The sequence below is a fragment of the Erythrolamprus reginae genome, chromosome 4 (assembly GCF_031021105.1).
Source record: "Erythrolamprus reginae isolate rEryReg1 chromosome 4, rEryReg1.hap1, whole genome shotgun sequence".
In the NCBI taxonomy this organism is placed as follows: domain Eukaryota; kingdom Metazoa; phylum Chordata; class Lepidosauria; order Squamata; family Dipsadidae; genus Erythrolamprus; species Erythrolamprus reginae.
This window is the reverse complement of record NC_091953.1, coordinates 72568574-72581043: the sequence shown is the minus strand read 5'-3', so window position 1 is coordinate 72581043 and position 12470 is coordinate 72568574. Positions and strand designations below refer to the sequence as shown.

The window sequence follows — 12470 nt, the reverse complement described above, 5'->3', positions numbered from 1 at the left end:
CCATGGAGGGAAGCCTCAGGGGAATCCCACCAGTGCAAAAATGCGTGCTTCGACTGGCAAAAGGGGTGAATTTTGGGCTTGCATGCATTAATCGCTTTTCCATTGATTTATATGGGAAACATTGTTTCGTCTTACAAACTTTTCACCTTACGAACCTCGTCCTGAAACCAATTAATTTCGTAAGACAAGGTATCACTGTATATTATAGTTTATCCATAGCATAACAACCTTCAATAGTATTTTAGTAAACTTGATTTTTTGCCATTCTACAATTTAAGCACATAAAAACAAGAAAGCACTCATTTTGCCTCAGATAGAAGTCTCTTGGCAATATTATCTAGTAAAATTTAATCCACAAAAAACCAACTTCAACCAACCTGGAACTGCTTCAACTTTGTTATCTGTTCCTCAAGTTTGTGACAATTTCCCACCAGCTGAGTTGACAACTTCTTCCAACGATTAACGATTACCTCAGTTTCTGACTGGTACTTCTGACAGACCCCTGCAGGAGCTCTCTTATACATCTCTTCCACAGTTGTGCTTAAATAATTGATTTCGTTTTGTTGTTCTTGCAGAGAACTTTGTAAGGCCTGTGATATGTGAAATTATCAATTTTTAACTTCTGTCAAGTCAGGCTTTTGCATTAAATCTTAGGGTTGATATGCAAGACAGTATTTTTCTGTTTACCTTTAGCTCCCTGAGCCTTTTCTCCATTGTTTCTAAATCTGTGACAGTAACTTGTGGGACGGAGAGCTTTGTTTCTGATTGTTGTATCCACAACAGAATTTTGTTCATAATTTCTTTATACTGTGCAGATGGCAAAATATCAAAAGCTGCACAAGAGGTGAGAAAAGTAAAGAAATCCTGTTTTATTTAATTCAACAGTTATATTTTATTGTGAATAAAAACAAATTAATACCTCCTTTTTAATATACGTACAATGAACAATAGCTCTCCAATAATCTCCAAAAAGAGAGGAAAAATAGTTTATCTTTAGCCAATTCCACTCAGCAAAGTAAATTAAGTGTAGTGTATTTCAGGTCCTGTCTGTCTCCTTTTTTTTCTATGTACTTTTCCAAGTATACATTTGAAGTTTATTTAATGTGCTGGTTTTTACTTATAAAGACTGAAGGTTTGTAACCTAAGGGTCATTATCCTACTTCTGATAATGTTAAACCTATTATCAAATGACAGTCTTTCTGACATCTAATTTCAAGAGGAAAGAAATAATCTCCAGCCCAGTTTATGCTAGCTTCAGGAATACATCCAGAAAGGGCCCGCTTTACCTAAGCACTAGATAATTATAAATATCAGAAAAACTTTAGCACTGGACTACACTGGTTTCATGCAAGATATTCCTTATATTTTCTATCTGTTTCATTATATTTTTCCAATTTAAGTTGTTTCTGTTCTGTTTCATTTTCCCCCCTCTATACTTTAACTTTCATGTTAATTCTTGGTTTTATTTGTGAAAATAAAATGTGGTTGAAGTTCTTAACATTTCTTTCTTTCATTCACTGATGAAACTTCAAAGTTTAGTTTCTTAAAAAGGGAGATTTCAGTCCCTTTAAAAATCACTGTGGCCGAGAACCGGGGTGGAGCCACAACGAGCGGGTGGAAGAGAACAGGGCTCTGTTCTCTAAGCCAGTGTTTTTCAACCAGTGTGCCGTGGCACACTAGTGTGCCGCGAGACATGGTCAGGTGTGCCGCGAAGAAGGAAGCTCAGGTTCTGGTCTCACAACTTTTTGCTGAGAGAGAAAGAGTGAGAGAGAGAAAGCAAGTGAGAGAGAGAGAGAAAGAGAGAGAGAAAGAGAGAGAAAGAGAGCAAGAGAGAGAGAGAAAGAGATAGAAAGCAAGAGAGAGAGAAAAGGAGAGGAAGGGAGAGAGAAATGAGCAAAAAGGGGAGGAAAAAAGAGAAATGAGAAAACGATTGAGACAGAGAATGAGAGGAAAGAGAGAGAAACAAAAGAGAGAGAGAGAAGTGACTCTTGATTTAAAGCATATGATAAAAAGCACCCAAAAAATAAGAGAGAAACCCCCCCAGCCCTCACCTGTTTTTGGAAATGGTTCAAGAGTACACACACAAGAGGGGGAGGAGACAGGGATGGAAAAAGAGAGGAGAGTGTCTTAGAGTGTCGTTTTGTGTCATTTTGGTTGGTGGTGTGCCCCAGGATTTTGTAAATGTAAAAAATGTGCCGCGGTTCAAAAAAGGTTGAAAATCACTGCTCTAAGCCCAAATCCCCTGCAATCGGAGACCCATACCAGGGCTCATCAACCACGGAGAGGTAGATGAGAAAGTAAAGCTTCCAGCGAGCGTTTTGGTGAAAGGCAATCACCAAACGCAAAGCAAGGACTTAGCTTGCAACTCCGAAAAGGGGAGCGCAGTCAGTCATGCTGATTGCTTCAGTACTGTGACAGCCCCAGTAACAGCGGAAGAAGCGAGATTTTTGCATTCCTGAATGAATCGGCAAGTAAACAACACGATCGATAGACGTGATTGAAGGTAACTCTGACTGAAAACTCTGAATCTCTTAAGAGGTGCGTGAACTGTGCTCAAAACAGAGGGGGAAACCCCACATTGCTAATAGCCGATAAGCAGTGAGAGAAACAGAGATAAGATGTCACCGTGTCAGGAAGCGTGAGAATTGTGGCTGGAGGGAGAGAGATTACCTATTAAAAACTACTTTACACGAAAGTGATTTGAGTGATTTGAGCCCAGAAATGACTGGGGCTCTCAATTTTCCTGCTGGAGAGATTGATTGGAGACAGTAAAGTGAGAGACGACAATATGGAAAGTGTGTATTGCGAGTGAAACAGAAAAGTGTGTATTGCAAGTGGAGAATAAAGGAATCCCTGGAGGACGAGTGGAGTGGAGCAGAGCGAAGTAGGAATAGTTTTGGCAGACCAGCAGACGGCTGTGGAGACGGCAGAGACACAGAAGGTAGAGATGGCTACGATCGGAGCGAAGTGACGTGGAAGGAGGTGCATATTGTTAAATCTGACAGCTACAATAACTGAAAGTGAGTGGAGCAGGGTGGAGTAAAAGGAAGGAGTAAAGGAGTAAAGGAGTAAAAGGAAGACCTTTATCAGGCAAGACAGAATAAACCAGATTAAAAGCAGGGAAGGTGGAGAGAGACTGGACTGTTTTGGCTGGTAAAAGGGATCTTAAACTGTGAAAGTTAAGACTGAGAGAAAGTGGAGAAGAAGAAAGTACTCCCCCTCCCTAAAAGAACGTCAGATCCGGCTGATGCAACAGACTCAGTTTATTTTTATTTTTTTTATTTTTTATTTATTCTTTGTCCAATATACCAGAGGTCCCCAACCTTTTTTGCACCAGGGACCGGCTTTAAGCTAGACCAGTTTTCCATGGCCCGGTGGGGGGGGGGGGGCTTTGGTCATATGGGGGTGGGGTTATGGAGGGGTGGAGCCAGGGCCGCCATCAGGAATTTTGGGGCCCCATACAGCCTAAGTGTCTGGGGGCCCCCCTCCCCACCATTTTAAAACTACTTTATTTTGCGACATACCAATTATGTATGAAATTTACCTTCTTTGGGGAGGGGTGAAAGGGGAGAGTAAGAGAGGAAGGAGTGAAAGAAGGGAATGAGGGAGGAAAGAAGGGAGGAAGGAAAAGGAAAGCAAGAAATGGAGGCTACCTTCATGAATGAAGGAGGAAAGAAAGAAAGAAAGAAAGAAAGAAAGAAAGAAAGAAAGAGGGAAGGGACAGGAACAGAGGAAGGAAGCAAGGAAACTTATGAAAGGGGAGAGTAAGAGAGGAAAGACTGAAGGAAGGGAGGGAGGGAAGAAGGTAGGAAGGAGAAAGAAAAGAAGAAATAGAGGAAGGGAAGGTAAAAGAGAGAAAGAAAAAGAGCAAGAAAGAAAGCAAGAAAGAAAATGAAAGAGAAATAAAAATAGAGAGGGGGAATGAAAGAAATGGAAGGAGGGAAGGAAGGAGAGAAAGCAAGAGAAAGAAAGAAAGCAAGAGAGAGAAAAAAGAATGAAAGAGCAAGAGAGCAAGAGAGCAAAAGAAAGAGAGAAAGAAAGAAAGAAAGAAAGAAAGAAAGGCAACTTCAAAGAAAGGCTCACTGAGCATCTCTCACTCTCTTTCTATCCCTCTTTCTTTCTCTCTCTTCCTTTCTATCTCTCCTCTTCCTTTATCTCCTCTCTCTCTCTCCCTCTCTCTTTCTCTGCCCCCTCTCTCCCCCCTCTTTCCCTCTCTCCCTCTCTTGCTATCTATCCCCCCTCTCCCTCTCTCTCTCTTTCTCTCTCTCCCTCTCTCTCTTTCTCCCCCCTCTCTCCCTCTCTCTTTCTCCCTCTCCCTCTCTTTCTCTCTCTCCCCCCTCTCTCCATCTCTCTTTCTCCCTCTCCCTCTCTTTCTCTCTCTCTCCCCCCTCTCTCCCTCTCTCTTTCTCTCTCTCCCTCTCTTGCTATCTCTTTCTCTCCCCCCTCTCTCCCTCTCTCTTTCTCTCTCTCCCTCTCTTGCTATCTATCCCCCCTCTCCCTCTCTCTTTCTCTCTCTCCCTCTCTCTCTTTCTCCCCCCTCTCTCCCTCTCTCTTTCTCCCTCTCCCTCTCTTTCTCTCTCTCCCCCTCTCTCCATCTCTCTTTCTCCCTCTCCCTCTCTTTCTCTCTCTCTCCCCCCTCTCTCCCTCTCTCTTTCTCTCTCTCCCTCTCTTGCTATCTCTTTCTCTCCCCCTCTCTCCCTCTCTCTTTCTCTCTCTCCCTCTCTTGCTATCTCTTTCTCTCTCTTTCTCCCCCCTCTCTCCCTCTCTCTTTCTCCTTCTCCCTCTCTTTCTCTCTCTCTCCCCCCTCTCTCCCTCTCTCTTTCTCTCTCTCCCTCTCTTGCTATCTCTTTCTCTCTTTCTCCCCCCTCTCTCCCTCTCTCTTTCTCCCTCTCCCTCCACTCACCCATCCCGGGGGTCTTTTTCGGACTTCCCAATCCAAGTCACGCAGCCTTGCGGAGCTCCTGGTGGTCTCTCATCCCCGAATCAGCCAGGTAAACATGGCCCCCTCTTCCCTGGCCCGAAACCAGCGAAGGTTGGGGGAATTTCTGCGCAACCCCGGCCACTTTCGGGGTTAAATTCCTCTCCCCGCCCTCTCCGCACCTCCGAAGGGAGCAGGGCAGCGTTGCTGGGCTGGCCAATTCTAGGCAGGGGGCGAATTCCTCCCGGGGGGGTGGAGGTGTGGATGTGTGCGTGCGCCCGGAAGGCGTCCGAATTTTGCCCGGCGGAGCTCTGCAAACACGAGGCAGGGAGGGAGGGAGGCCGTTGCCCGGCCAGCGGGCACCAAACAGGGCAGGGCTCCATGGGAGGGGAGGGGGCACCTCACGGCTGGGGGCTGCCTGGCTTTGTGATTTTGGCTGGGGGGGGAGTTAGGAAGGTCCTACTTCTCCCCCCCCAGCTAAAAATTCAAAGCCTATCTGTTGGATACGGGCGATGAGTGGGACAGAGCGGCGCGGAAGCCTCTTGCAGCAGCTGCCACAGCCACCGGCTTCGGCGCCGCTCGTCCCACTCATCGCCCGTATCCAGCAGATAGGCTTTGAGTTTTTGGCTGGGGGGGAGAAGTAGGACCTTCCTAACTCCCCCCCCAGCCAAAATCACAAAGCCAGGCAGCCCCCAGCCGCCAAAGGAGCCTCCTGATTCTCCCCGCCCTGCCCGACGCCCCACCCTGTCCTGCATAATGTCCTCTGCCGGGAGGGCAGAGCCGCCGCGGACCGGCTGGAAAACCCCAACGGCCCGGGCCCGGTCCGCGGACCGGCGGTTGGGGACCTCTGCAATATACAATACATATGGAAGAGAATAGACATTAAGTAATATATATAACGATAGAAAGTAAAAAGAAGAGAAGTAGATGGGAGGGAGAGAATATATATGATATAAGAGATAAGGAGAGAATATATATGATATATATATAATATATAGATAGATAGATAGATAGATAGATAGATAGATAGATATAGATAAGGAGAGAATATATATGATAAATGAGATAAGGAAAGACAATTGGACAGGGGACGATAGGCACATCAGTGCACTTATATACGCCCCTTACTGGCCTCTTAGGAACCTGGAGAGGTCAATCGTGGAGAGTCTAAGGGAGAAGTGTTGGAGGTTGGGAGTTGACACTATTGAGTCCGGTAATGAGTTCCACGCTTTGACAACTCGATTGTTAAAGTCATATTTTTTACAGTCAAGTTTGGAGCGGTTAATATTAAGTTTGAATCTGTTGCGTGCTCTTGTGTTGTTGCGGTTGAAGCTGAAGTAGTCATTGACTGGGAGGACGTTGCAGCATATGATCTTGTGGGCAATACTTAAATCGTGTTTTAGACGCCGCATTTCTAAGCTTTCAAGACCCAGGATAGATAGTCTATTTTCGTAGGGTATTCTGTTTCGAGTGGAGGAGTGAAGGGCTCTTCTGGTGAAATATCTTTGGACATTTTCAATGGTGTTGATGTCTGAGATGTGGTGAGGGTTCCAGACAGATGAACTGTATTCGAGAATGGGTCTGGCATAGGTTTTGTAGGCTCTAGTCAGTAGTGTGAGATTGCCAGAGCAGAAGCTACGTAGGATCAGGTTAACAACTCTGGAAGCCTTTTTGGCGATATTGTTGCAGTGGGCTTTAGCACTTAGGTCGTTTGATATTAGTATTCTAAGGTCTTTTACTGAGTGTGGGTTGGCTGCGAGAATTTGTTTATTCAGTTCATATGCGAGGTTTGGATTCTTTTTGCCAATGTGGAGGGTAGAGCATTTGTTGGTTGATATTTGAAGTTGCCAGGTGTTAGACCAATCTGAAACAAAGTCAAGGTCTTTTTGGAGAGTGAGTGTGTTGTCAGTGGTGTTGAAAAGTTTCACATCGTCGGCAAAAAGCACACAGTTGCTTGTGATATTATCACAGAGGTCATTGATGTATAGGATGAAAAGAGTAGGACCTAGTACGCTGCCTTGGGGAATGCCGCTTTTGACAGGGACAGGAGTGGAAATGGCGCTTCCGATTTTGACAACTTGTTGCCTGTTTGACAGGAATGCAGTAATCCAGTTGTGGAGGAGTCCTGAGATGCCATAGGATTTGAGTTTTAGGAGAAGTTTGTCATGAACCACTGAGTCAAAGGCTTTGCAGAAGTCGATATAAATTGCATCGATGGATTTTCCTTGATCAAGGTGGGTAGTCCAGATGTTTTTGCAGTGAAGTAGTTGTAGGTTGCAGGATAGTTTCTTTATGAATCCAAATTGTTTTTTTGATAGTAGGTTATTAGATTCTAAGTAAAGGGTGATTGATCGATTTATGATTGATTCCATGATTTTACAAGGGACGCAGCATAGTGATATTGGTCTGTAGTTGTCAACTAGTGATGGGTCTCCTTTTTTGAAAATGGGGATGACTACTGCTTTTGACCACAGCTTGGGGAGAGTGCTGGTCCTGAAGGATTTTTGGAAGATAATGCTTAGGGGTTCAGCTATGGCAGAAGAAAGTTTTCTTAGGAAGTATGCACAAAGACCATCTGGACCAACAGATAGGGAAGGTTTGAGGTCACGGATTGCTTTTTCAACGTAGTCTATAGTGAAGATGATTTGGGTTAGGTTTTTTAATGAGTTTGGAATGCGATTTGCGAAGGGGGGGATGAGCCATTACTGTTAACAAAAACGGAGCCAAAAAAGGAGTTGAAGAGGTTAGCTTTGGATGGGTCATCGTGGTATTCTTTGTTGTTGGGTCCTACGAGAGGTAGAATAGGTCTGGAGTCGTTAAGTTTGTTGTTGACGAAGTTGTAGAAGGCACGGTTAGATTTGGTACGTAGGAGGTTTTCCTCTTGTTCACTGTGATAGTTGAGACATTCTACTTTTATTTGTTGGCATATACTTCTGTAGCGGCTTTTAAAGTTGGTTACTGGGCCTTTTTTATTTCTACGTCAGAGGGATCTTTTTTTGGTTTGTAGTTTCTTTATCGAGACTGGTACATTATTTTTTCGTTTTCTTCTAGGAGAGGTGAGTGGAACATGCAGATCTATAAGTCTATTAATTTGGTGTAAGAACGTGTTGTAGAGGTCATCAATGGTGATGCAGTTAGAGAACAAGGATTGCCAGTTAATAAATGAGAGATTGGCGTCTATGAGTTCATAGTTGGCTTTCCTGAAATTGTACTTAGGCGCCGCATACTTCATGTGAGTGTTTAGATGATGTAGGTTGAGGTTGAAGTTGATCATGCTGTGGTCGCTGTTGGAAAAAGGTTCTTTTGTGTGCAGTCCATAGATAGCACTTTTGCTGTTGCATAATATGAGATCGAGGCAGTTGTTGAGTCTGGTGTTGTTTGATACTAATTGTTCTAGTCCTAGGCTGGTGACGGCATTATAGATAGCGGTATGTATAGGTTCAGTGGAGCATTCGTTTAGTGACCAGTTGATGTGTGGTAGGTTGAGGTCACCAAGGAAGATAATAGGATGGGGGCAGGAGGTTGCCCAAGTTAGGAGGGAGGTTAGTTTAGTTGCATGGGTAATGTCATAGTTTGGAGCTCTGTAGCACAGAAGGAAACGGAGTGTAGTGTTGAGGGAAATGTCGCAAACTAGGCTTTCAGGGAGGATGAGATCTTGTATAACTTGAATGTTTTTTAGGTTGAGTGAGCTTTTGTAAAATATGGCTACACCACCCCCTCTGCGGGAGTCGCGGTCAGACCGGAAGACCAGGTAGTTACTTTGTGTGATGATGGAGTCAGGATATGAAGAGTTCAGCCATGTTTCACAAACAAATATTTTCATGGGTACAGGTATGACGGTCTTGGTATACTCGGGTTTCTTCCCGTGTAGGATTTAGAGCTTTCTGGCGACGTTTCGACGAGGTCCCACTCGTCATCTTCAGGCTGGTGCTTCTGTTCTTGTTCTAGGGCAAACACAGCGAGACCTGAGCTGCCTTCCCTCTATAAATATTGGTGGGTGGGTGTGGTTTGATGGCTCAGCAGCTGGAAGCTGTGTTGAAACTTCCTGGTGAGTCAGTGGGGTAACACCTAGGGTCGTTGATGTAACTGAAGTATGCTGATTAGTTAATGTTTGTGGATTGGGGGTGATATATAGAGGGAAGGCAGCTCAGGTCTCGCTGTGTTCGCCCTGGTAAAAGGACCAAAGCACCAGCCTGAAGATGATGAGTGGGACCTCATTGAAATGTTGCCAGAAAGCTCTAAATCCTACAGGGGAAGAAACCCGAATATACCAAGACCATCATATATATATATCACATGTTTTTGCTGAATTTTTAAAATTAAGGGAGACTAGGATAGCGCTATTTTGGCCTTGTTCTGTCCTCATCAGGTAGCCATACCCTTACTGGGATTTGATTCGGGGGCCTCTGCCTTGTAAGGCAGAGAATATATATATATACCGTATTTTCCGGCATATAAGACGACTGGGTGTATAAGACGACCCCCTAACTTTTCCAGTTAAAATATAGAATTTGAGATATACTCGCCGTATAAGACTACCCCCGGCGGGGAGAGCAAAGGTGGCAGCGGGAGTAGCGGAGGCGAGGCGGAGAAGAAAGAAGCGGCGGAAAAGTATAGTGTCTGAGCAGCAGTCCCCTTGGGACTGGGCGGCATAGGAGTATAAATAAATAAATAAATAAATAAATAAATAAATAAATAAAATCTCTACTTTTTTATTAAAATAAATTAATAATAAAACAAAACCAAACTCTATTACTATTAAAACTAAAACAACCAGCAAATCCAAAAACATAACTATTAATAAAAACAGGTGAGGGCTGGGGGTTTTTTCTCTGTTATTATTTAAGTGCTTTTACCATATGCTTTAAATCAAGAGTCACTTCTCTCTCTATTTCTCTCTCTTTCCTGTCATTCTCTGCCTCAATCATTTTCTCATTTCTCTTCCCCCCTTTTTTCTATCATTTCTCTCTCCCTCTCTCTTCCTTCCACTCCTTTCTCTCTCTTGCTTTCTTCCTCTCTCTCACTCTCTCTCTCTTCCTCTCTCCTCTCTCACTCTTTCTTTCTTTCCCTCTCTCACTCTCTCTTCCTTCCTGTCTTCTCTCTTTCTTTCTCTCTCCCTTTCTTTCCTTCTCTCTTCCTTCCACTTTTTTCTCTTTCTCTTTTCCTTCCTTCCCCTCCCTCTCTCCCTTTATATTTATCTCTTCATTCCTTCCTCTCTTCCTCCCTTTCTCTTTCCCTCTCATTCATTTTTCTCTCCTTTCCCTCCCTCCCTCCCTCCTTCTTTCCTCTCCTCTATCCCTCCCTCTCTTTCCTTTCTCTCCACGTCTCCGGCTTTGCTGACATGCACAAGGCTCAAGCCAGCTGCCCGGAAAAGCCATGAAGGTCCTCCTGCCCCCCACCCCCAGCAGAAAACACAACGGAGGTCTTCCGGTACCAGCTTGAGCCTCGCGTTGCTCCACCCCGCTTCGCCTGTCATCCTGGACCTCCGTTGTGTGGCTAGCTGATGAGGCCTAATAAGGCCGAAATGGGACCATCCTAGTCTCCCTTAATTTTAAAATTCCAGCTGAAAACATTTTAACATATATATATATATATATATATATATATATATATACAGTGATCCCTCTATTATCGCGAGGGTTCCGTTCCAAGACCCCTCGCGATAATCGATTTTTCACGATGTAGGGTTGCGGAAGTAAAAACACCATCTGCGCATGCGCGCCCTTTTTTTTCTATGGCCGCGCATGCGTAGATGGTGGAGTTTGCGTTCCCCGCCGCCCACGCAAAGGGGAAACCCCAATTCGGCTCCTCGCTGCTGCTGCGCTACCGAGCAGATCAGTTGCTGGGCGGCCGAAGGAACCTTCCCTGGGTCTTCCCCCTCTTGCTGGCGGACGGGCGAGCGGCGGGCATCAGCGAGGAGCCGGGGTTTCCCCTTTGCGTGGGCGGCCGGGAAGACCCAGGTTGGGGGTTCGGGGGGGTGCTGGGAAGCCCCCCAGGCCGGCTGCGACCTTTTAAAACAGCCGCGCCGCTTCCCAGCTGACTCCTGAAGCCAAACGCGGAAGTGGTTTTTTTTTAAATTAATTTTTTTTAAAAATCGCGATATAGCGTTTCGCGAAGATCGAGATCGCGAAACTCGAGGGATCACTGTGTATATATATATATATATATATATGAAAGTCAAGGCATATTTGGGTTTCTTTCCATGTAGGATTCAGAGATTTCTGTGACGTTTCGATGATGTCCCACTCGTCATCTTCAGGATCGTGCTTTTGTTCTTGTTCTAGGGCGAACACAGTGAACATCCCCGCAATATGAACAAACGTGATGATACCTCCCGCCTACCAGACATCTGGAAACCAGCCCTCATTAACAAACGTATCCCAGCCATACAAACTGAAACCAGACTCAGAACAACACAGGACACTACCACCAATCACCTCCACCAGACCCAAACTCACATCCACCTTGCAGACCAAATACAACCACCACCCAGAAGCCAAACTACAGCAGTGCTCCCAATTGTTGCAGCCCCCTCTGACTTGCACACAAAGCAAACCAACAAACACCATAAACACATGACCAGACCACAAACTCACAGCCAAACAAAAATTGTTACACCCCAGACACACATTACAAAACAGCTAAGTAGTCGGCAAGCTCCAACTACTCAGGATATCACCCCCAATCCACAAACATCAAGTAATCAGCATACATCAATTACATCAACGACCACAGGTGTTACCACACTGACTCACCAGGAAGTCTCAACACAGCTTCCAGCTGCTGAGCCATCAAACCACACCCACCTACCAGTATTTATAGAGCGAAGGCAGCTCAGGTCTCGCTGTGTTCGCCCTAGAACAAGGACCAAAGCACCAGCCTGAAGATGACGAGTGGGACCTCGTCGAAACATTGCCAGAAATCTCTGAATCCTATACGGGAAGAAACCTGAATATGCCAAGACTTTCATACCCATATCCGTGAAAATCTACAAAAACATATACCGTGTTTCCCCGATAGTAAGACACCCCTGATTGTAAGACATATCGGGGGTTTCAGGGGGGTCGGCTAATATAAGCCATACCCCGAAAGTAAGACATATGTCTTACTTTCGGGGAAACACGGGGGGTATTGCCGCCGGATCCTCTCTAGCGAAGGCAACACCCCTCTGCGCCCACCCCGTGCGGCGAAGGGGGAGGGACGGGATGGAAAGCGAAGCTAAGCGAGTTATCACGGCGGCTTTGCTCTCGCTGGCTCCCTTTTGCGCTTCTGTTACGCTTGCTTTTGCTGCCGCCGGCAGTCTACGAGCGTCCGCTGGCCGCTGCTGCAGTCACTTTCTGCCTCCGCTGGAGCCGGCTGTGGTTTCATCCTCTGCTTGGAGAGGTAGCATCCTCTGCTTGGAGAGGACTTTGGAAGTGACGCCGGCTGCTGTACCAGTTTCTTTCCTTCTCCCCCACCCCCATTTTTGTAAGGAAGCGCTGAAAGACACCGCGGAACTTACCGCTGAGTAAATTTATTATTTTAAAGCAGCCGACATCACTTCCAAAGTCCT

The 12470-nt window shown here is 45.5% G+C and overlaps 1 protein-coding gene across 1 annotated transcript in view; it reads right to left on the bottom strand.

Annotated features, from left to right (window-relative positions):
• The window catches only part of LOC139167142 (dystrophin-like), a 1540372-nt gene that overhangs the window by 1172885 nt on the left and 355017 nt on the right, over positions 1-12470 (bottom strand). Inside the window, exons 18-19 of the mRNA XM_070751563.1 lie at positions 688-833; positions 378-590 (exon numbers count right to left, since the gene is read on the bottom strand). Of these exons, the coding sequence (XP_070607664.1) occupies positions 378-590; positions 688-833 (359 nt within the window). The remainder of the gene's footprint in view (positions 1-377; positions 591-687; positions 834-12470) is intronic.